General features: G+C 52.9%; 5 protein-coding genes across 6 annotated transcripts; 2 read left to right on the top strand and 3 right to left on the bottom strand.

Moving 5' to 3' along the window:
• Nucleotides 1-1,011: 1,011 nt before the first annotated feature.
• On the bottom strand, nt 1,012-2,788 carry WDR83OS (WD repeat domain 83 opposite strand). The gene is made up of 4 exons (XM_066348129.1): nt 2,589-2,788; nt 2,368-2,473; nt 1,491-1,588; nt 1,012-1,397 (listed from the first exon to the last, which is right to left on the bottom strand). The coding sequence occupies exons 1-4, from the start codon at nt 2,636-2,638 to the stop codon at nt 1,331-1,333; spliced, it is 321 nt and encodes a 106-aa protein (XP_066204226.1). The 5' UTR covers nt 2,639-2,788; the 3' UTR covers nt 1,012-1,330.
• A 101-nt stretch (nt 2,789-2,889) lies between these two features.
• Nucleotides 2,890-7,507, top strand: WDR83 (WD repeat domain 83). Its single transcript, XM_066348115.1, has 9 exons — nt 2,890-3,121; nt 3,198-3,318; nt 3,400-3,505; nt 3,757-3,805; nt 3,889-4,015; nt 5,676-5,743; nt 5,830-5,938; nt 6,021-6,135; nt 7,215-7,507. Exons 1-9 carry the CDS (start codon nt 3,019-3,021, stop codon nt 7,362-7,364), a joined length of 948 nt encoding a protein of 315 aa, XP_066204212.1. The 5' UTR covers nt 2,890-3,018; the 3' UTR covers nt 7,365-7,507.
• DHPS (deoxyhypusine synthase) lies at nt 7,411-11,845 on the bottom strand. 2 transcript variants are annotated; one of them, XM_066348092.1, is made up of 9 exons: nt 11,491-11,845; nt 10,722-10,886; nt 10,347-10,468; nt 10,168-10,264; nt 10,004-10,090; nt 9,009-9,114; nt 8,830-8,933; nt 7,692-7,817; nt 7,411-7,608 (listed from the first exon to the last, which is right to left on the bottom strand). In XM_066348092.1, the coding sequence occupies exons 1-9, from the start codon at nt 11,695-11,697 to the stop codon at nt 7,513-7,515; spliced, it is 1,110 nt and encodes a 369-aa protein (XP_066204189.1). In that variant the 5' UTR covers nt 11,698-11,845; the 3' UTR covers nt 7,411-7,512. The 2 variants fall into 2 exon arrangements, with proteins under 2 accessions (XP_066204189.1, XP_066204200.1); XM_066348103.1 differs by lacking the exon at nt 11,491-11,845 and adding an exon at nt 11,008-11,284.
• Nucleotides 11,846-16,141: 4,296 nt separating this feature from the next.
• GNG14 (G protein subunit gamma 14) lies at nt 16,142-16,441 on the top strand. Its single transcript, XM_066361049.1, has 2 exons — nt 16,142-16,234; nt 16,316-16,441. Exons 1-2 carry the CDS (start codon nt 16,142-16,144, stop codon nt 16,439-16,441), a joined length of 219 nt encoding a protein of 72 aa, XP_066217146.1.
• A 550-nt stretch (nt 16,442-16,991) lies between these two features.
• FBXW9 (F-box and WD repeat domain containing 9) lies at nt 16,992-22,209 on the bottom strand. Its single transcript, XM_066348087.1, has 10 exons — nt 21,701-22,209; nt 20,372-20,511; nt 20,165-20,293; nt 19,153-19,265; nt 18,977-19,068; nt 17,965-18,113; nt 17,765-17,878; nt 17,572-17,661; nt 17,428-17,493; nt 16,992-17,346 (listed from the first exon to the last, which is right to left on the bottom strand). Exons 1-10 carry the CDS (start codon nt 22,107-22,109, stop codon nt 17,272-17,274), a joined length of 1,377 nt encoding a protein of 458 aa, XP_066204184.1. The 5' UTR covers nt 22,110-22,209; the 3' UTR covers nt 16,992-17,271.
• Between the last annotated feature and the right edge of the window lie 887 nt (nt 22,210-23,096).

Raw genomic sequence — 23,096 nt, 5'->3', positions numbered from 1 at the left:
GTCAAGACACATATCAAGACACATATGAGAATGCATTCACTGAACAACTACGGAGCTGCCACAAAGAACTGATGCTTCTTTTTTTTTCACAGAGACAAAGAGAGTCAGAGAGAGGGATAGATAGGGAAGACAGACAGGAACGAAGAGAGATGAGAAGCATCAATCATCAGTTTTTCGTTGTGGTACCTTAGTTGTTCATTGATTGCTTTCTCATATGTGCCTTGACCGCGGGCCTTCAGCAGACCGAGTAACCCCTTGCTCGAGCCAGTGACCTTGGGTCCAAGCTGGTGAGCTTTGCTCAAACCAGATGAGCCCACGCTCAAGCTGGCAACCTCGGGGTCTCAAACATAGGTCCTACCGCATCCCAGTCCGATGCTCTATCCACTGCGCCACCACCTGGTCAGGCAGAACTGATGCTTCTTATCTCTCTCCCTTCCTGTCTATCTGTCCCTATCTCTCTCTCTCTCTCTGATTCTCCGACAAAAAAAAAAAAAATACTTCATTGCGGCTCCTTAGTTGTTCAGTGATTGCATTCTCTTATGTGCCTTGACTGGGGGACTACAGCAAAGCAAGTGACCCCTTGCTCAAGCCAGCGACCTTGGGCTTCAAGCCAGCCACCTTTGGGCTCAGGCCAAAGACCTCGGAGTTTCGAACCTAGGTCCTCTGCGTCCAGTTCGACACTCTATGTACTGCACCATCACTTGGTCAAGCATGGAACAGTCTTTAATGCCTTTCCAATTCCCTATCAGTCCATCTAGGTCACTGACATTATCTCATTCCTTTGATAAGAAAATCAAAGCCCAGATCCCTTAGATCATCAGAGCCATCTCCTGAGTTGCCAGAAGGTGAGGATCACTGTCCCATCTCCAGCAGCCAACTTAAGACGCAGCACTGTGAATAAGCAAGAGAACTACCAGAAGGCTCCAGACTAGGGCCCCACCCCAGGCCTGAGTAAGTGAAGGCACTGGGCACCCACAATGCACAGAAGGGGAGGTCTCAGAGAATGGCCAGAAAACAAAACTTTATTAACTGATTTCAACAAAAAAATGAGTGGGTACACCTAGAAACATGGACAGCATCTCCCCCAGCATCAGGTGGGGTGGGGAAGAAAGGCAGAAGGAGTAGTCCAAGGATATTCCCCTCTCTGCCCCAGTAGAAATGGGACCCCAGGGAAAAGTCCAGGTTCATTCCATCCAGCTGTGGGCCCTCTGACTACATCACTCAGGGAAGTCCAGGACAGCCAGCAGCTGAAGACAAAAGGCTCAGCAGCCAAGGATCAGCCCTGGAGGGTGGTAAAAGGGATCCAGTATACAACCCCTTGAGGATGACATCACCAAGGGGGTGTCATGGGCTGAGGGTTCTGCAGATACGACATCACCACGGCAGAGATGGACAGCCTGAGATCGGAGAGAGGGGTCAGTCAGGATGGGTTGGCTTGGGTCCTCCCTCCCCTTATTCGGGAGTCCCTCTTTCTCTAGGCCCAGTCTCACATGAAGCTACTCATCATTTGCTTAGTGTCCTCAGAGCTCCGGGAGTTGGCAAAGCTGATGAAGGAGCAGTAGACAGCGACCCAAGCACACCACTTCAGCTGGGGAAAGAGAGGTAGATGGTTGGGTTAGGTCAGTGGAAGACAAGGGGCATTCCCAGCCACTGGTTCCAACCCACTGGTTTCAACTGGTGCAGCTTGAACCTTGTCACCCAATACCCCAGGAGTCCCTGAGTCCCATACACCCATAGCCTACTCCAGGTAGTTTCTGGCCCTACTCCCTAGCCTGTGCCTCTGATCCCACCACGTCCCCTCAGGCCTAAAAAGACTAACTTTTCCATGACCAGGCAGTGGCGCAGTGGATGGAGCGTTGGACTGGGACACGGAGGGCCAAGGTTCGAAACCCCGAGGTCACGGGTTTGAGTGCAGACTCATCTAGTTTAAGCAACGCTCACCGGCCTGACACTCACCAGCCTGAGCCAAAGGTCACTGGCTTGAGCAGGGGGTCACTCAGCCTGCTCTAGCATCCCGGTCAGGGCACATGTGAGAAAGCAATCAATGAACAACTAAAGTGCCCCAGCGAAGAGTTGATGTTTCTCATCTCTCTCCCTTCCTGTCTGTTAGAAGACTAGTTTTTGACATACCGCATCAAGCTAAGAACCCCACCCTTTCTCCACCATCCTCTCCTAGTTGCTTTAGACTCTGGCCCCAACCTCACACCAACCTCCCACACACCCACCCTGATCCGGAGCCCTAGCTTCCCCCACGCTTCTGGCTCTCTTGGTCCAACATCACCTCAGCCCTGCCCTCTCAGCGCCGACCGGGCTTCATTCCGAATCCGCCCCCGACCTCGATGTCCAGTGATACACAGTCCTGCCCACCTTGAGCATCAGGCCGCACATGCTGAAGATCATGCCGAGCAGGTTCATGTAGTCCGGCGTCGGGTCGTCCAAGGCTGGATTACACTCGCTTGGTGGAGGCTTGTACCTGCGGCAGGATCGAGGGTCAGGGGTACTCACATCCCGCCCCCAGAATGGACAAGAAGTTCTCTGAGCCCCGACCCAGAATCCAAACCCGGTCACCACGACGCTGGGGTCCTCACCTCACCACTTTGTTTGGCCTCCGTGGGTCCGACATATTGTTAGTGGACATAGCTAGTCGGAGGTCGCGCCTCTTTCGCTGCGGGAGTTGTCCTTTCCGGAGTGGAAGCGGATGATGGTTACAGTAACACCCGCAGCCCTTGCGCTTCTATTCCTAGTGGCTGGGGGCCAGGACTCCCCCAGTCGTGGGTTAGATAATTAGAAGAAGTCAAAAGTGTTTACTGGAAGCAGGGAGAGCAGACCTGGAAGCCAGTGGTAGCCTTCAGTATTCCCAACATTATCTCCAAAAAGTCGAAACTTTGAGCCCAGAAGTGGGAAACAGGAAGTAGACCACGGAGGACAATAATAAGGTTACACCTAAGCGAGTAAGGCTCAGAAACCTCAGTACAGGCGGATGTGAGGCATCTAGGAAGGGAAGAGGTCCCAAAAGTCATGTCTTTCCCTGAGCCAAAGCCGCGAGGCCCAGAGCTGCCACAGAAACGGTTGAAGACGCTGGACTGCGGGCAGGGAGCGGTGCGAGCCGTGCGATTTAATGGTGAGCGCCCTCACCTTCGTTCTGCGTCTGCCTCCTGAAGTCGGCGGCCCAGTAACCCCCATCCGGTCTTCCTTAGTGGATGGCAATTACTGCCTGACGTGCGGCAGCGACAAGACCCTGAAGCTGTGGAACCCGTTGCGGGGGACGCTGCTGCGGACCTACAGCGGTCACGGCTACGAGGTGCTGGACGCAGCCGGGTGAGCCGGGGCCGGGCCGGGATCGGGGCATTGAGGCGGGGATCGGAGATCGACGCTGACCTTCCCTTTTCTGCCCTCTAGCTCCTTTGACAACAGTAGTCTCTGCTCCGGCGGAGGGGACAAGGCAGTGGTGCTGTGGGATGTGGCATCCGGGCAGGTCCTGCGTAAATTCCGGGGTCACGCAGGGGTGAGTGCAAGCAAGAAGAGACCTCATTAGAGCGTGGATGGAGGAGGGGACCCACATTAGCGTGTTGGTGGTGACAGGTCCCACTCCCCTTTACAGCGCATTCACCAAGCCCCGTCCTTACAGTATCCTCAAAACCTTTCGCCTCCCCTACCCCTAGTTTTTGTCCTCAGTTTTATCTGCACTGGGAACCCTGCCTTTATCCCAATCCTCCAAAGTCCAGCCATCTCTGAGTGGCAATTCCTGTTTCTCAGAAGGTAAACACAGTGCAGTTTAATGAAGAGGCCACAGTCATCCTGTCTGGTGAGTGTGGGGCCTAGGCAGGGGAGGCCAGGGCGCTGTCCATATCCCCCACACCTGACATCCCCTTCACACTGGCCTTACAGGCTCTATCGATTCCAGTATTCGCTGCTGGGACTGCCGCTCTCGAAGGCCTGACCCAGTGCAGAGGCTGGATGAAGCTAGAGATGGTGTATCCAGTGTGAAGGTGTCAGACCATGAGGTTCTGGCAGGGTGAGTAGAGCCAGATCACTGCCCCTCCCTAGGTGCCACTGGGGATCATAGCTCCCTCTATGCTTAAAGTCTACTCTCCCCACTGTGGCTCCCAAAGTCCTGCACAGACTGGTCCCTGCTGACCTCTCAGCTTTTATTCATTCCAAACTTCATTTCAGGTAGATATTGCCAAGCATGCACCTACCCCAGGACCTTAGCAATTGCTCTTCCTCTGCCCTGACTGCCCTTCTACTCCTTTTTCCAAGTGTATTTGAGCATCTCCTGCAGGCCACTTTTTCAGTCAGTAAGCATAAAGCAGTGAATAAGACAGGGAAATAAACACCCTAGCCCACTGGCTCAGTGGATACAGTGTCGGTGGATCATATGGACATCCCAGGTTTAATTCCTAGTCAGGGCACACAAGAGAAGCGACTCTCTGCTTCTCTTCCCCTCCCCCTTCTCTCCTTCTTCCCCTCCTGCAACCAGTGGCTCAGTTGGTTTGAGTGTGGCCCCAGGCACTGAGGATAGCTCCGTTGGTCCTAGTGCATCAGCCTCAGGCACTAAAAATAGCCCAGTTGATTTGAGCATCAGCCCAAGATGGGGTTGCCAGATGGATCCCAATTAGGGAGCATGCAAGAGTCTCAGAATTTCCCCTTCTCACATTTAAAAAAACGGAAAAAAAAGTCCCTGACCACATAGGGTTGATACTCTCACTACAGGAGACTGTTAAAAATAAGAAATTCCCATGGATGACTGTTCAAGTGTTGCCACAACCCAAGGGAGTGTCATTCCCACCATGGGGTAGTTTGGGCCTCCCAGCCTGTTGAGTGGCCCTGTTCCCCCACATCTCCCCTTGGACCCCAGAAGTTTGGCTCTTTCTCAGTCCTTTAAGTCCCAATTCAAATGTCACCTCTTTGCAGAGGCCTTCCTCGATTACTCTCAGTCCGTGAGGCTCCAGAAATTTCTCTTGGCTTGGTTGAAGCTATGTCCCAAGCCCTCCATTCCCATTATAGGATCTGTCCCAGAGACTATGCTCAGTACCTATCAGAAACAGATGGAGTGGTTCCTGACTGGCATGGGTCTGAGTCTTAGTCTCAAAGCCAATGCCTTAGAATTCCACTCATGAATCCACTTCAATGCATGTTTTTTGTTTTGTTTTGTTTTTGTTGTTTTAGTGAGAAGAGGGGAAGCAGAGAGACAAACACCCGCATGTGCCCCGACCGGGATGCACCCCGTATGCCCACTAGGGGGCAGTGCTCCGTTGCAGCTGGTGCCCCTTTTTAGCGCCTGAGGCAAAGGCCATGGGGCCATCCTCAGCGCTGGAGGCAAACTCACTCAAGCCAATTGAGCCATAGCTGCAGGAGGGGAAAAGAGAAAGAGAAGGGTTGGGGTGGAGAAGCAAATGGTCACTTCTCCTGTGTGTCCTGACCAGGAACCGAACCCCAGACATCCATACACCAGGCCAACGCTCTACCACTGAGCCAACTTGCCAGGGCCAAATCTGCCTCTTTTATAGCCAGCCTTGAGAAGAGAGTGTGATAGGGGGGCTGCATAGGAAGGACAGACCCCGCCTTGCCCTTAAGGCCCTGGACAGGTAGGAGGGTATGGAGACTCCAAAGTTACCTGGAGCCATGGACCACTGACCAGTTGAGGTTTCAGCTGGATCCACCCTCTCTTGCAGCTCCGTGGATGGCCGAGTGAGGCGCTACGACCTGAGAATGGGGCAACTCTTCTCAGACTACGTGGGCAGTGAGTATGGCCAGGCTGTAGGAGCGGCAGGGGCAGCAAAAGGGGCCCCAGCCTCACCGACCTGCCCATCTCTCTCCTCTCCGCAGGCCCCATCACTTGTACCTGCTTCAGCCAGGACGGGCAATGCACCCTGGTTTCCAGCCTGGACTCCACATTGAGGCTTCTAGACAAGGACACAGGGGAGCTGCTGGGGGAGTGAGTCTTGGGGTTGTGGGGCCCCTTCCCTGAACTCTGCCCCTGGTAAGACCCAAGGCCCACTAATCTCACCCACCCCCAGGTACACGGGCCATAAGAACCAAGAGTACAAGCTGGACTGCTGCCTGAGTGAGCGTGACACGCACGTAGTCAGCTGCTCTGAGGACGGGAAGGTGTTCTTCTGGGACCTGGTGGAGGTAAGCTTCCCCACCCCAGCACTGCAGCAGGGCCCCTGCCCTGTCCCCATTTTGTCCTTACTTCAGTCACTTGCAGACCTGAAAAAGGGACTGTTGGAACCAGCAGCTGGAACTAGGAGTGAGAGGACAGAAAGGGCATTTTTGGCAAAGGGGGCATTGGTCAGGAAATAGAAGTATGTCAGGACAGCAGTGGCAACGGTAGGATACAAGTTAGGCAGGGCCACTAATGGTAGGTTGAGTCACTGGGACTGACCTGAGGGAGGCAAAGCCAATGGCAGCATTCAACCCTAGAAGAGATGAGGCTGAGTATAAGATGAGCTGCTTCTGAGTATCCCAGTTGTTTCTAGCCCCAAGCTGAGTGAGCCCTGTTCTGATGTCTCCCAGACTGGTGGTGGCATTTGGCTAAGAACAGATGGGCTGGGCTTAGCAGAATCTCAAGAGCTGGAGAGACTCAGGAAGGAGACTTGGGTCCTGGGGCTTGACCAAAGGAAGTAAGTCCCCTAACAGGGTGGAGGGAACTGGGGGACCCTGGGACTCCAGCAGCCAACCCTCTCAGGGAACTAAGAAAGCACCAACGTTCTACCTACTTCTTGAGGGTCTGGTAAACCACAGGGCACACTGTAGGGAAGGCACACATGAAGGAACGCTGCAAGGTAAAAAGAGGAACAAGGCCTGCTTGGGAAACTGTGTATGTGGAGCTATGTCTGCAGGTTGATGAAGGAAGCGCAAGCACCGACACTGCCGAGTAGCCGGTGGAGCCGCTGTGACGGCAGGCAAGGTGGGAGGAAGCTGAAGTTCAGTATAACTGGCTCAGAGCATGATGGTGGCCATGAATGTGGAAAGAATAGGTGACCTCAGAACATAATCTAAAGGCAGAATCAAGATTTACTGATAAAGGGATGTGAGGTGTGAAAAGTACAAGGGTTTGGCCTGAGCACCTGGAAGGGCAGAGCCTCTGAGGGTAGCTTTATCTTTGGGCAGACTAGGTTTGCAGTGACTGGAAAGCCACTAGTAGGTGGCTGAAGGTCAGGGAAGGAGGGGGCTCACTGATAACCATTCCCCTCCCTCTTGTTCCACAGGGTGTCCTAACACTGCACCTGCAGGTTGGTCATGGTGTGGTACAGTCACTGGCCTACCACCCCACAGAGCCCTGCCTGCTGACTGCCATGGGGGGCAGCATCCAGTGCTGGCGGGAAGAGTCCTACGAGGCTGAAGGTGGCACAGGTTGAAGCCAGGGGACCCATGACCACCAAGGACACACATGCAGACTCTGGATCACTGAAAGACCATTTATTCTAGACTACTGACCAAGGAATGGGGGAGGGGCTGGGCCTGAAAACTAATAAATAGGAGGGGCCTCCCTGGGGCCACAGCTGTTCAGTCCTTGTTCTTCTCAAGCATGAAAGCATCTACCTTCTGGGCAAAGGTTTCAGCCACGAGCAGGGGGAAGACCAGAGAGGCATCAGCACAGACCTGTAGAGAGGACTCCAGTAACCATAGGACCCAAAGCTGCAGCTTTGGAGACCCTGCACCCCAGCTCACTAGTTGGCGCTCACCTTGACAGGCTGTGCATCCACCCGGATCTTGCCCCAAGAGACAGCTTCATCTGGCTGGGCACCAGAGTCAGAGCCATCAAACTCCTGGGCTGTGTTGATGTAGACAGCATAGTCAGCCCCGTTCCTCTGTAAGGAGGGGCAGGGTGGGCAGTCAGCCAGTCACAGAAGACAGACACACATGTATCCTAGGTAAAGAAGGGCCCTTTGGTGGCCCCACACTGCAATGCCTGGGCATTGTTGCCCTAGACCAGTGGTCAGCAAACTCATTAGTCAACAGAGCCAAATATCAACAGTACGACTGAAATTTCTTTTGAGAGCCAAAGTTTTTTAAACTTAAACTATATACGTAGGTACACTGTTATTAACTTAATTAGGGTACTCCTAAGCTGGCCTATGCTAAACACTCAAGGGGCCAAAGAGCCGCATGTGGCTTGCAAGCCGCAGCTTGCCGACCAAGGCACTAGACCCGCATCCTAGGTAGCAACAACCCTCCCACATCTGTTCGGTGGGAGCTGCCACCAATTCTTAAGAAAATCTCTGAACCTAACCATCTCCTATCTGGCATTGGTCCCCACCCTGGTTCTGGCCCCATTTGTTCCCCCTACAACAGCCAGAGGGCACTTATGAGCACCTGGGTCACAGCCCTCAAGGCCCTGCAAGTTTTGCCTGTCACCTCCCTACCCAACTTCCCACATTCCCCCTCCCTTCCTGTCCCCGGTTTCCCTTCACAGGCCTCCTGGCTGTTACTTATTTCAGGCAACTTGGAGCCTTTGCACAGGCTATTCCCTCTGCTGGAAACTCCCTCAAGCCAACCACATGGCTGGCTCAAGGGAAGCATCTAGCAAATCTGCTCCACTCACAGGTCACATTCTCAGAAAGGCTTCCCTTTTTTGAACAGTGCCCCTTTAATTACTATCTTGTCATCCTTATTTTTCTCCATGGCAATGACTGCCACCTAACCTGCTGTCTATCTCCCCTGACTAAAACATCAGCCCCAGGAAGGCAGGGACCCTGGCCTGTCTAGTATAAACTAGGCTGTATCCCAGCATGTAGGATAGGCCTAGCACACAGACATCTCTACATAGCAGGCCCAAGTGTCACCCTTACACTAAGGACCAGGTATTCTGTCCCCACTCACCATGAGGTTGGCGTTTGCAATGTGGTGTTTGACCACACCTCCACCCAGGATGATCATTCCAGAGCGCTTGGCAAAGATGGCCTGGGTGTTGATGAGCCTCAAGTCTAAGGAAGAGCACTGTGGTCAGGCCCTGGGCCCAGCAGCCCTCCTCCCCCACTTCTCTGGCCCTAGCACCTCACCCTCCACGATGTCTAGGACCAGGCCTGGGTTCTTGTAGGAATGGAAAAAGATCATGTCACCCAGCGAGCCATCTGTGAGCGCTGGGCTCAATACGGGGATGTGGTTCTAAGGGAGGACAGGATAGAAGCAGAAGTCAGAGCCTGGTGAAGGTAGCATGGTCCCCATTCTTGCAGCATTCCCTCTCTGCCTGATTCTGGGCAGGGTGTGTAATTTCTCTGGGCCTCAGTTTCCTTGACTATAAAATGACAGTAACAGCAGATCTCCCTCACAGATGAGGAAGCATGTATAAGAAAACCTACCCAAAACACTTAGGACCACCTGACCAGGTGGTGGCGCAGTGGATAGAGCGTCAGACTGGGACAGAGGACCCAGGGTCAAAACCCCGAGGTTGCCGGCTTGAGCACGGGCTCATCCGACTTGAGTACAGGGTCACTGGTTTGAGCATGAAATTATAGACATGACCCCATGGTCACTGACTTGAGCCCAAAGGTCGCTGGCTTGAACTAGGGGGTCACTTGCTCTGCTATAGCCCCCCAGTCAAAGCACATATGAGAAAGCAATCAATGAACAACTAAGAAGACTAAGGAGCTGCAACAAAGAATTGATGCTTCTCATCTCTCTCCCTTCCTGTCTGTCAGTTCCTATCTGTCCCTCTCTTTGTCTCTGTCACAAATATATAAAAGCCCTTAGGACCTTGCCTGGCACATAAAGAATGGTACCTCTTATTTTTCCAAATACTGGACCTCATAGCCTTTGAGAAGCAGGGGACTACAACAGGCCCTTAGAGTGTTGCTAAGCACTGCTCCAACTGCTCCCAGGTGGTCTAGGAGTAGGATCATACCAATAGTTGTGTGACCTCAGACAAACTGCCTAACCTGTGTCTGAAATTACTTATGTAGGAAGCGCAGATGATGAGAAGAGCACTGACTCCTCAGGTGACTGTGAAGATGAAACAAGTTATCACAGGCCAAGTCCTGGCATCTTTGCCCCTCACCTTCTGGGCCCAGTAATACACTGACTCTGGGTTGTTGATCTCCTTGCCAAGCCGAGCAATCATTTTGGAAGGTGTCCACTTCACACCCTAGGAGAGGACATCAGCTTCAGTGGTGCCTTCTCTGAGTGCCACCACACTGGCCCCTTACGTTGCTCCAGCCCCACCTCTGTGTTCTGCTCCAGCACCATCTGGTCCAGAATAGGCATCAGCCAGTCCTCAAACTTGCAGTAATTGTCATTGGGCACCAGCAGGTTTCCTATCCTGGGAGCCAGAGACAGATAGGCATCAGGCCCCAGGACCCTCAGCCCAGACCCCCTGCCCAACACCACTCAGGCCTCCCCACCTGTTAATCCCGTTCTCACGTAGCTCCTTGCCCCTGAGGCTGAACTCGCCCAGGTATGTGGGTGCCAGGCACTTGATGAGATCTTCCTCCACACCTCCAGCCGTAGTCACCAAGACATCCACCTGCAGCCACAGGCAGTGAGGTTGGTCCAGAAAAGAGGGCCCTGCCTTCATTCCAGGCAGGACTCCTAACTCCCAACCCTCATTTAGTAACCTTGCCAGAGTTTTATAGTCAAGGAAACTGCTGCAAAATAAAAAAATCCAGTCCCTCTGCTTAAAACTGACCCATATCTCCCTATCTTACTAAAATGACCAATAATCTTACTGTCCATTGAGACCTAGAGGGGCCAAAGCCACAGTCTGAAAAGCTCCCTACCATGTTATGCTGCACGAGATAACGGATGCTCTCACGGATGCCTGAACTGATGAGGTTGGACGTGTAGCCCAGGAAAATGGTGCAGCCAGTGAGCGGGCGGTGGCTCTGGGTCAGGTCTGCGTGCTGGTCTTCGTCTTGCGGCAGAGGCTCCAGTTTCTTCTCTATCTACGTTTAAGGGCGTGGTCAAGTTAACATCTGGATCCAAACTCCAGCCCTAGACCCCAGTTTTCAGAATCAGACTCCACCTCCGGGCCCTGCCCACTCAGGGAAAGGGAACCACTTCTACCTGGAACCAGGGAAGGGAGCCCACTTTGAGTCCTCTGCCCTTCTCACAGCTCGGCTCTCAGGGCACACGCTCACGCTTTGCCCCCGCAGGAATCAGAGAGCAACTCCTTTGCTGGATCCAGCTCCCTTCCAGCTAGGAAGACCAAATCCAAGGCCCGGCCCTGACAGACCGTTCTTTCGATTCCACCCTCAACGAGCCACAGGCTCCCCTCATTCCGGAACACAAACATTGCCTAAACCCGCCTCCCTATCTAGAATCAATCCCCATCCTTTCTCGATTCTAGGATGTCGCTGCTGGGGGTCAACCTCGCAAAACAGAAATTCCCGCCACGGGTAAGCCCCACCTCTCCCCGACTATTGGGCCGCTCCAACGAAGAACACGCCTCCTTCATCTAGGAAAGCCCCGCTCCTCCAAGTACTGCACACCTTCGGAGCTACCAGAGGCCACGCCCCCTCAGCCCAAGAAGTCCCACCCTGGTCTCACCATGGCGTTGACTTGATGCACTGCGCGCCCGAAGTTGGTAGCCTGGAAACCAGTAGTGCGGAAGGCTTCCAGCAGCGCGTGGTAGTCCACGCCACGGTTGAAATCGTATCCCCTGACCTGGGCGCTCTCGGGCGGCAGCGCTGAGCTGTGCTTCAGCACAGCGGCCAGCGCCGCCGCGGGCGCCAGCCCCTCCGGGTGACCCTCCATGCTCCAGTGGCCGCGCTCTCAGATCAGAGCAGCCCCAAGCCAGACCTCCAGTGGCCTAGAAACACTCTCTAAGCCCTGGCACGCAGTTCTACGGGAATGCAGGAAACCGGGGCTCGGAAAGACACTGGGGAGATAGGCCGGAAGTTGCTTTGTCACATGACCCTCCTCGAGTCCCGTAGGTCAGGGCGTGGCCTGTTCCGAAATACGTAAGCCGCTTGGAGCTGTTATTCATTTTTGCGTGTCCGCTACCTCACATGAAGAAAGTCATACTTTTACTGCCACCTGGTGGAAATCCACTGCGTTACGGGCACTTGTCTATTCGTTTTTATCTTCTGGAGGCAGAGAATGGCTTCTTAGACGTCGCCCTTGGGCAAAATTCAAGTCATCAGGAAGTGTCAGACAGTTTCTGCTACTGAGCATTTCTCATCAAATAGGATATTGATCCTTGCCCGATCAGACGGTGGCGCAGCAGATAGAGCATCCGACTGGGATGCGGAGGTTCCTGGCTTGAGCATGGGATCATACATTTGAGCCCAAAGGTCTCTGGCTTGAAACCCAAGGTCTCTGGCTTGAGGCTTGAGCAAGGGGTCACTCACTCTGCTTCAGCTCACCCCCTAACCCCATCCACATCAAGGCACTTTATAAGAAAGCAATCAATGAACATCTAAGGAGACTAAGGAGCTGCAACAAAGAATTGATGTTTCTCATCTTTCTCCCTTCCTGTCTGTCCATCTCTCTCTCTCTCTCTCTCTCTCTCTCTTTCTGTTTCTATCACAAAAGGAATAAATAAATAATAATTTTTTTAAATTCCCTGCTTGGATCTCAAATTCACCACCTCATCTTTCTCTGTACCTACCTCTGATCTTTCCAGCATCTTCCACATCTCAGCAAACAACCCTCATTTACCAGGCTAAAAACTGGGGAATTAAGCCTAACCAGGCAGTGTCGCAGTGGATAGAGCGTCATGGGCTCATCTGGTTTGAGCAAGGATCACCAGCTTGAGTGCAGGGTCGCTGGTTTGAGCAAGGGGTCACTCAGTGTGCTGTAGCCCCCTGGTCAAGACACATATGGGAAAGCAATCAATGAACAACTAAGGCGCTGGAACAAAGAATTGATGCTTCTCATCTCTCTCCCTTTCTGTCTGTCTGGCCCTCTCTCAGTCTGTCTCTGTCACACACACACACACACACACACACACACACACACACAAACAAACAAACAAAAAAAAAACAACCACCTGCAGAGTTGAGCTTCATGGCTTCCCTTGTCTCATACCCCACATCCAAATTCTACCTACAAAATAGGTGCCAAATCTAAGTGCTTTTTTCACTTTTTTTTTTTTTACAGGGACAGAGAGTCAGATAGAGGGATAGATAGGGACAGACAGGAACAGAGAGAGATGAGAAGCATCAATCATCAGTTTTTCGTTGCGACACCATAGTTGTTCATTGATTGCTTTCTCATATGTGCCATGACCGCGGGCCTTCAGCAGACTGAGTAACCCCCTGCTCAAGCCAGTGACCTTGGGTCCATGCTATTGAGCTTTTTTTTTTTTTTTTTGCTCAAGCCAGATGAGCCCGCGCTCAAGCTGGCAACCCCGGGGTCTCAAACCTGGGTCCTTCCACATCCCAGTCCGACCCTCTATCCACTGCGCCGCCACCTGGTCAGGCTTTTTTCACTTTTTAAAAATTGAGGTATAGTCTGACCAGGCAGTGGCGCAATGGATAGAACATCAGCCTAGAATGCTGAGGACCCAGGTTTGAAATCCCAAGGTCACTGGCTTGAGCGTGGGCTCATCCAGGTTGAACACAGGCACTTGAGCATGGTATCATAGACATGACCCCATGGTCAATGGCTTGAGCCCAAAGTTCTCACTTGAAGCCCAAGGTCGCTGGCTTGAGCAAGAGGTCACTAGCTCTGCTGGAGGCCCACAGTCAAGGCACATATGAGAAAGCAATCAATGAAAAACTAAGATGCTGCAGCAAAGAATTGATGCTTCTCATCTCTCTCCCTTCCTGTCTGTCCCTGTCTATTCTTCCCTCTCTCTTGCTAAAAAAATTAGATAGGTAGGTAAGTAGGTAGGTAGATAGAAAGACAGATAGAAAGATAGATAGACAGATAGATAGATCATAAAAATTGAGGTATAATTGAAATATATCATTACATTAATTTCAGGTATGCAACATGAGTCGGTATTTGTATCCAGGTGCGTGTCATCAATCCCCATAGCCTCCACGGCCTCTACGCTGCACTCAGTCCCCTCCAGGTCATGTCTAAGCTGTGGCCAGAGAGCTCGTCAAACCAACCAGATGCTTCATTTGCTATAACAGTGGTGGCTTCCCCTAGGACTAGAATTCGGGCTTTCATCGTGGCCTGCAAGGGCACCTGCTGACTTCCCTGCCCTCATCTCCCACCACTTGCCCTCACTCCTCTCCAGCTACACTGACCCCCTCACTTTTCTAGAACCCACAAACCTCCTGACCAAGGGATAGTGCATCGGCTGCTCTCTCTTCCTGAAACATCCCTTCCCCAGATCCTCCTCTCCTGGGTCTCAGTTCAAAATATCACTTCTGTCCTGGTTATGTAGCTCAGTTGGGTAGAGCATCGTCCTGATATACCAGGGCTGTGGGTTCAATCTCCAGTCAGGGCACATACAAGAATCAACCAAAGAATGCATAAATAAGTGAAACAACAAATTGATGTTTCTCTTTCAATAAATAATTTTTTTAATATTCAAAATGTCACTTCCTCCAGAAGGCCCGCCCTAATCACCTTCTCTTGCCCTTACTTGCTTTTGTTGTCTTTTATAGCACTTAATACATTTTATTTGATGTTATCTGTCTCTGACTTGAATGGCAGCTCCATGAGGGCAGCATTTTGTCTGGTTTCACTGCTGATCCCCTAACACTGAGCAGTGCTGGACACATATTGGTATCTCAGCAAAGATAATGAATGAATGAAAGAATGAATGAAAACACACAAGAGCATCAGTGTGATCTATGAGGAATGAAGGAGGGAAAAGTTGATAAATGAATTCAGAGTGGGCAGAAGGTACTAGACCAGGCAGGATCCTATGAGCTGTAGTAAGGAGGGTGGGTTTTACGCTAGTGGGTTTTACTCTAAAAGGCCAAGAAATGACTGGAGAGTTTTAAAAATGAAGTGTGAGACAACACATAATTTTCACCATCTTAACTATTTTTAGTATACAGGTCAGTGGTATTAAACACATTCACATTGTTGTCACCATTATCACCATCCATCTTCAGAACTTTTTTATCTTCCCAAATTCTGTCCCTATTGAACACCAGCTCCCCATCCTGCTACCCCAGGCCCTGGTACCCATCATTTTACTTTCTGTCTCTATAAATATGACTCCTCTAAGGACCTCATATGAATGGAATCATAAATGTGTTCTTTTGTGGCTGGCTTATTTCACTCAGCATGATACCCTCAAGGCTCATCCATGTTATATTCTGGTTTGTTTTTTTAATAGTTCCCACTGGCTGCCTTGAGAATAGGGGCAGTGGATGGGGGGAGGATAGGAGGGAACAGGATGGAGGCAACTGAAGTGATTCAAGTGAGCAAAGAGGGGGTGGAGAGAAGTCACCAGATTGAGGACCTAATTTGAAGGTTGATTGGCTGGCTCTTGAAAAAGGATTAGATGTGGAGATACTGGGAAGAGGAATAAAGGAGTTTGCGATTTGGCCCAAGGCAGTTGAATGGATGGTGGTGAATTTGAGGGCAGAAGGTCGGGGGGGGGGGGAGGCAATCTAGAAAGATGGGTGGGATGGACAAGGGAAGCCAGGGGTCCTCAGGTAGATCTGAGGTCAGGGAAGGGGCTTGATGGGGCAAAGGGAGCCATAGGTATAAGTGAGTAGACTGAGTCATCCGTGTTGTAGATTCCCAGGCAGTGAGTGCAGATGGAGAGGAGAGGCAGGCCTGCACTCAAGCTGAGGAACTTCTGAATGTTGGGGGGCAGAGGCTGGAAAATGAGGGATGCTGGGGTTAGTTATCAGGAGATTAAGCAGGTCAGGGAGAGGCCAGGGCCCCACACTCCCCCTGCCAAGGTAACACATGACCATAGAGCACCCACTGGCCCTCCAGGGACAGGGAACCCCTTGACTAAGGCAGCTGTTGCTTCTGGCACTGGTGACATTTCACTCCATGAGTGTTCTGGCTTCAAAGTCTCTGCAGGGGACGAGGAAAAGGGGGCTGGATATGCCAGGCCAGTGGGGGAGGGAGGCAGAGCAGGGCTACAGGAAGACGACCGAGCAGCCAGGTGTCAGCCACAGTCCTCAGCTGAGGTACGTGGTTCTGATGGGAGTATCCACTCCCATCCCACAGTCCCCAGGGCACATAGGAGGTGCGGGGACACTTGGGCGGCCCTGGGACTCCAAGTCTGGGATTCGGCCTGCTGCCTATGGCCCTGCTCACCCTCCCCCAGATGTCCGGCAAGGTAGCCATTGGCAACGACATTGGGCAGGCCCGTCGGGCCGTGGAGCAGCTAAGGATGGAAGCTGGCATTGACCGTATAAAGGTGAGGCCAGGGGCAGATGGGCACACTTGGGTGAGGGGAAAGAGGGACAGCAAAGGTCTTGCTGACCAGGCTGGCCTACAGGTGTCCAAGGCAGCCACTGACCTGCTGCAGTTCTGCATGGAGCAGGCCAAGAGCGACCCATTCCTGGTGGGCATCCCAGCTGCCACCAACCCCTTCAAGGAGAAGAAGCCCTGCACCATCCTATGATACTGGCCCTGAGGACCCCTCAATAAATGTGAAGTAAATGCTCCTCAAGGCTTGGTGGGCTGCAATAGGGGAGCAAAGCAGCCCTGTGGGTTGACAGGGGCACCTGGCCCAGCCTCCCTCCCTGCCCCACACCAATGGGCTAGCCTTAGCAGATCCCCTCTGCACAAACAAATCCAGGGACAGTCCCTATCTACACACCAATGCACGTCACACACACATGCCACACCTGGCAGCATGACACACATACACACAGAGGTGTCATAAAGACAGGTGCGCGCATCCTGCCCGGATCTCCCTCTCCCTCTCCCAGGCACACACTCACGGGCATGCAGACAGGCACATATGGGTTACAGAAACAGCGCACACAGCTAGGCCACTCGCCTCCGCAGGGACACACAGACATTCATGACCCCAGGAATGTACTCAAGGGGCACAGGCGCCCCAGACATGCATGCAGAGGCTGTCACCAAGGCTTCCATGTACCATCTCACAGACACACGAACATCCCCCGCATCCTGTCCCCAAGCAGGCACCACACTATGCCACAGCACCAGTATGTCAGGTTTATTTCCCCTTCAGTCTCAAGGAGAAGCAGGCGTCCAAATCTTAAACAGGACCCGAGCGTGGGCTGGAACACCAACCTCACCATCCCTGGCATGAGGTCCAGACCAGGGACCCTGCCTGACAGTGGTTAAGAGTCCTTGTGCCCCAGGCCTGTGGAGTACAGAAGGGCAGCACCAGCAAAGGGGAGGGTCCCTCAAGAACAGAGGCCTTGACTCAGCCGGCCGGCCAGCAGATCCACATCCACATCCACATCCACATCTGCCTGCTCAGGTCTGCAGCCTCCAGACTTCCAACGACAGCCCCCCGGAGGCAGCCACCACCAGATTGCCCTCAGCACATATCTGGGGAAGGACATGAAGACTCAGGGGTGCTCTGGGCAGCCAGTAGGGCATGCGGGCAGGGCATGTGGGGCAGGGCCTTACCCCATTCAGCACATTGTGGTGGCTTCGGGTACAGATGGTCCTTGGTGGGTCTGTGGGCACGTGCACCTGGTGAGGAGCAACAAAGATCAAGAGGTGTGCCCCTTGTGAGGGTGGGGTGGGAGGGGGTCCGTCATGGGGCCTCACCCGGATAGTCTTATCAGTGGATGTGGTATACAAAGCCCCCAGCGAGTGTTTGATCCCTGTGATCTGAGACCTGTGGCCCACGTCAAAGGACTGCAGGAAAAGAGACAGGTGATACTCAAGCAAGGCCACTGGGGGTCTACAGGGAGGGAGGAGGCCCAGGAAGGGTGGGGCAGGGGCAAGGGCCATGGCAGACCCGGACAAGCTGGAAGCAGCCATCCCGATTGGCAAAGACATGCAGCAGACCCTGGTTGTCACCAGCCCAGAGCTGGGGTTCTTTGTAGGACATGCAGAGCAGGTAGGAGTCCAGCTGTGGGAGGAACATGGGATGGATGGAGTAGCTCAGACTAGGCCATCCCACAGCCCTAGTCCCAGAAGACCCTAAGGAGGGCTTACCTGCAGCCTTTGCAGGACGCTGTTGGCCCGGCGGTCGAACACCACTAATGTGTGGTCCTCGCTGCCAGAGATGATGTGCCGATCATCTGCCAGCACTGCCAGCACTGCACTCGAGTGCAGCCGCCGGCTCTTCAGGAGGACTGGGCCGACTTATGGGCAATGGGCCAGGGAGGAGGGGGACATCAGAGCCTCTCAGAGGCCCCCACAGCCCACCCAAGGATCTGGGGTCTCTGTCCTCTATGGCAATACACTCGGTCAGCTACCCTCCCCACCACCATTCCACAAGTGACCCTGTCTCTCCTCTCCAGCCCCAGGTGAAGCAGGGCCTCCCAGGACCCTAGACCTCAGCCCTACCCATCTCCTGTCCCATCTCCCTCCTGTTCCATTGCTCTCAGTACAGAGTAGATAAGCAAGTCCCAGCATAAAATGCTAACCAATGCCAGCAGAGTCGCCTCCAACCCCAGCCCCGCTAGGCTCTGCCTGGATAAGGCACACTGGCCCCTCCAATTAAACAAAATAAGAATTTAAAAAATAACAGAAAAGGTTTATGTGCCAAGCAATGCTTGTTCTAGGTGTTTTATATAACTAACATTTAATCCACCAATGCTCTTATCATCATCTCCTCCCATTAATCCTATGGGGCTAGAGTTATTATCCAGATTTTACAGAAAGAGAAACCAAGGTTCAAGTTCAACTGGCATCATACAGCTAAGAAGTGACGGCCATAATTCTCAGGGGCTGTTGGCCACCCACAGGATTCTGGCTCAGAGGCCCCTCCTCTGGGTTCCCTCTATGTCCCTCACCCCACCCCAGATGGAGGTGCAGCTTCCTCTGCCCCCCCCCAACCCTCAAAAGCCCTCTTTGTTGTTCCAGCATAGCACAGGCCACTCAGAGTGGTAAGCATCTGGACTGTCACCCCAGCCAAGCTGTAAAGCCCAAGTGCCTTCTTCCCCAGCATGGCCCTGGAACCCCCAAGCATCCCTGCTCTCCCCAATTCAGGCCCCTGGCCCACCTCTGGGGTCGTAGATTGTCACCTTCTTGTCATAGGTACCAGTCACCAGGATGTCAGGCTGGTAGGAAAGGCACAGCACAGCTGCCTTTCCCCTGGGGAAAAATGGAACACAGGCTGAGCTATGGCCAGGCAGGGTCCTGCCCACTCCCGACCCCCCTTCCCAGGACGCCTCACACTTTATCTCGCCAAACTGCTGCCCATCAGCTGCCATGTCCCAGAGCTTCACCGTGCTGTCCCAGGAACCGGAGCACACTCTGTGGTCCAGTGCTGCCAGAGACCATACCCAACCCTGTAGGACCAGACCCATGTTACAGTCCTCACTTCATAGATAACTAAATTGAGGGTCAGAGGAGGGAGATAACCAACCCAAGAACCCAGAGCAAGTCAGCATTGTTTAGAGATTAGAGCTCAAGTCCGTAGCTAACTGTAGAGCCCAGTCCATGCCTATACCTCACCAGTAATATTCCTAAATCAAGTCCTGCGGAGACTCAGAACCAGCTATGGTTTAAGGACACATGCAAACGTGATTAAGAATGGGGCCTCCGTTCCATGACCTGGGCAAATCACATCCCCTCCCTCAATTTCCTCATTGGGAAAATGGGCATAGAAACAGTCCCCGTCTCAGGTGATAATATGCACAGAGTACTGGCTGGTGACTGACATTCCTCACCAAACCCTCAGTGGAATACTGTAAGGTGTTCTGTTATACAATGAGGAAACTGAGGGGACAGAGAGGTTGAGTTACTTGCCAAAGATCACAAAGCCAGGAAGTAGCAGAGCAGGGATTTGAACCCAGCAGCATGGCTCCAAGACTAAGCTCTTGGCCACCAGCCTAGACCATCCTGCTGACTGGTGGAGGTACCCCTCCACAATCACATCACACAAGGTGACAGTCATGCTCAGAGCTAATTCCTAACACACTGCGCTGAGCCTCTCAAGGCATACCTGACATCTATTGAGCACCTACTGTGTATCCAAGTCTGAGTGAAGCTCTTAATGCCTGTTCATTTCATTCATCCTCATCCTAACTGACCCCTGGACAGAAATAAAAGCTGAGGCCTAGAGAAATCATACATCTCACCCAAATCACACTAACAATAGTAGAGTAAGATTTATGAAGTCTAGTGCCAAAACCTGCACCCATAGTCACAGCAGCCTCCCCATGCCTCATGCCTCCTACATCCTCACCTTGTGGGTGCTGTTCTTCTCAGTGCCCAGAGATTTGACCAGAACTCGGCTGGGTTCCACTCCAAGGTGCCGCAGGTCCCACAGGTTGACATTGCGATCTCGGGAGCCCGACAGACAAAGTGTCCCACCCTGAGAGGGCAGTGAGGTGATATTATTGGGGTCACCCCAGCCCACCCTTACCTGGCCCCTCAACAAACCCCATCTCACCTGGAGCAGCAGCACTGAGTCAATGGAAGCAAAGTGCCCGTCCGCCAGGCAAAAGTATTCAGCCCAGCGCCCATCCTCTGCCCAGCGTGACAGGTGCTGCTCCAGCTCAATGCAGGCTGCTGGCCAGTCAAAGTCCTCCTCTGTAGGGTACCATAAATGGGGTCTTTAGTTGGCAGGAACCCTGCTACCAACACCAGCTATTCAAGCCCATCTCTGGTTGCAAGGGAACCCAACCAGCACCAGACTTGGAGAAACCCTCCCATATAAACTCCTTACCTCACCCCAAAAAAACTTAGGCTCTAGCTTTGTGACCACTGCCCCACCCACCTTCAAAGCAGATCTACAACTACTCCTCCACCCAGTTTCCAGACACTGGGAAACCAGAGCCTCAAGACCATCTTTCCAGGCCTCATACTCTAACCCAAATCTTGGGGATAGCAGCGTTAGAATGTGAAGGTTCTTCCTCACCTCTGGCTAAGGTCTGACTTCTATCCCTTAGGCTGGGCATAGGAGCTAGGACTTTCTGCCTCAGCCATCTGGACCAGCCCCAGGAGAGTGTTTCTCAAATTAGTATCTATAAACCTGGGAGACTCGTCAAGATTCAGAACCCAAGCCCTCAGTGTAGAGATTCAGTGGTGTGGAAGGAGCCCAAGCATTTATGTTTATCAAGCTATTCAGGAGAGTCCCATCACTGCAAGGTCCCCAAGCTGTCTTATTCACTAGAGACCACATGACCTCAGGAGCAGGGGGAATGACCACCAGCCCGAGTAAGATTCCAGGCCAGAGAATCAGTGATTGCTGACATCAACGATCCCAGTCTCTAATCTTTACCTTAGGCTCAAGAGTTTCAGGCTCTGAACCTGAGTCCCTGCCTCTCCCTTACCTAGGTCAGTACACTAGGGGTAAGGAGATATGGCATCAAGAGTTGCTGCTTCAGCATCCAGAGTCAGAACCTGAGGATCCTTGGGTTTACCCTGAGCCCCAAGCCGATTCTGATAGCCTGAGACTTTCAATTCCCTGTGTCAACCCCCAGCCGGGAGTCAGGGCCTTTGTACCACCACCAGAACCAAAGCCTGAGGATCATTAGATCCTGAGCTCACAGGACCTCAGACTCCCAGATAGGTTTCTACAGCTTCAGGATCCCAAGTGTTTGCCTCATGGTCCACTCAGAATTCAAGGACTTTGGCACCACCAGTAACCAACTCATCTTCCACTCGAGCTAGGACAGACAGGAAGTCTGCCCTAAGGGTTGAGCTCACAGCACCCCAGGTACTCGTCCCCAGCCTAAGCCTGGCCTGGGAGGGCGACCCTGGCCCCCAGCGTGCATACCTTCCACTACTGGATAGGGTGCGCGTACGCGGCGCTGCGCGCGTAGCCTCCAGGTGACATGGTCACGCACAAGGTCGCGCAGCGCGTGGCACACGCGCGGCAAAACGTGGAGCACGAGGCACGCGTCCAGGTAGGCGCAGATCTCGAGCAGCAGCTCAGGAGGAAGACTCAGGAGGCCCGGGACGCCGACGGCCGGACCCCTGGACACGGCCCGCGGCTCCAGAGCGCCAGGAGACGCGGCGGGCGCGGGCAGCGGAGGGGCGCACAGGGGCGCCAGCCCGAGTTTTGGCGGACTGAGCACGCGGGCTACGTAAGCCTCGGCCTGCGCGTCCGGGTCGTGCTCCGGCTCAGGGTCCGAGTCATCGTCCCACGCGCTGGGATCATCGCGCGGTCCTGGGGGAAGCTCCATGGCGACCGAGTGGGCGCGGTCCGCTGGAGAGTCTGCGGCAGGCCCAGCGTCCTGTCTCCTAGGCAGCGCTAGGGCACTTTCGGCTCTGCCTTATGACGTAAAGGCGCCGGCCGGAAGTGAGCGGCTCGCGTGTCAAGTGGCTGGATATTAACAGCCGGCTGGCTCTCGGGGACTTGTTCTGGAGCTGCACACGCATAGCGCTGGAAAATGTAGATTCCTGGCTTCTGCGTTTTTAAACAGGTCTCTAGTAGTGCGGATGCAAGAAGCCAGCGGACTTTGGTTTGAAATACGCGGCCCAAATGGAAGGGATCTCACAGGTGACACTGAGTTTAGAAATACAAAACCACTTTTCCTGGTTCTTAGGACATAGTAGTGATTCGAACGCCCGTCTCTCCTTCCGGAGCCAGAAACATGCAGTTACACTGCGGAGGCCTCGGTAGAAGGCAGTGTTAACATATATATTACCTCTAAGAACACTTATGCCCTCCACCTGCCTCTCCTCTTATCCCCAAGGCTCTTTGCTCCATCATTTTCCTAGTGTACCTACTGTAAGATTGCGATCATCATCCCCAATGTTCTCTCTCCACATGTATTTTTCTCTACAGGACATCTCACTGTTCCGTTGTTCACATCCTACTCCCTCTAAAATGTACACATTTGAATGAACGTTGGATGTGTCAGCATATTTTTCCAGGTTGATGCAGGTGATCCTTAGGCCATATTGAAGCTGCTACATTTTATTCTGAGGCTTGTGCATCCCTAGAGGTAAGCAATTTCTCATTTGCCTCAGTAATTGGCAGTCTTTTACTATCTCCCACAGGCCTGGTGCTGGGCTTTCTACAAAAATGTCTTAACATGTCCAGTAGTCCAGTTGTGGAAGTCAGTCAAAGATCGAGTGCTGCAAGGCTTTGCCCCTTGCCACTCAATTTAGTCTAAGGATGGCTAGGATCTTGAACCCAGGTTATAACACTAATAGCTCCTCTTTAT

This window comes from Saccopteryx leptura, chromosome 1 (assembly GCF_036850995.1).
Source record: "Saccopteryx leptura isolate mSacLep1 chromosome 1, mSacLep1_pri_phased_curated, whole genome shotgun sequence".
Taxonomy (NCBI): domain Eukaryota; kingdom Metazoa; phylum Chordata; class Mammalia; order Chiroptera; family Emballonuridae; genus Saccopteryx; species Saccopteryx leptura.
Note: the sequence above shows the minus strand (reverse complement) of the source record. Positions and strands in the feature narration are given on the sequence as shown.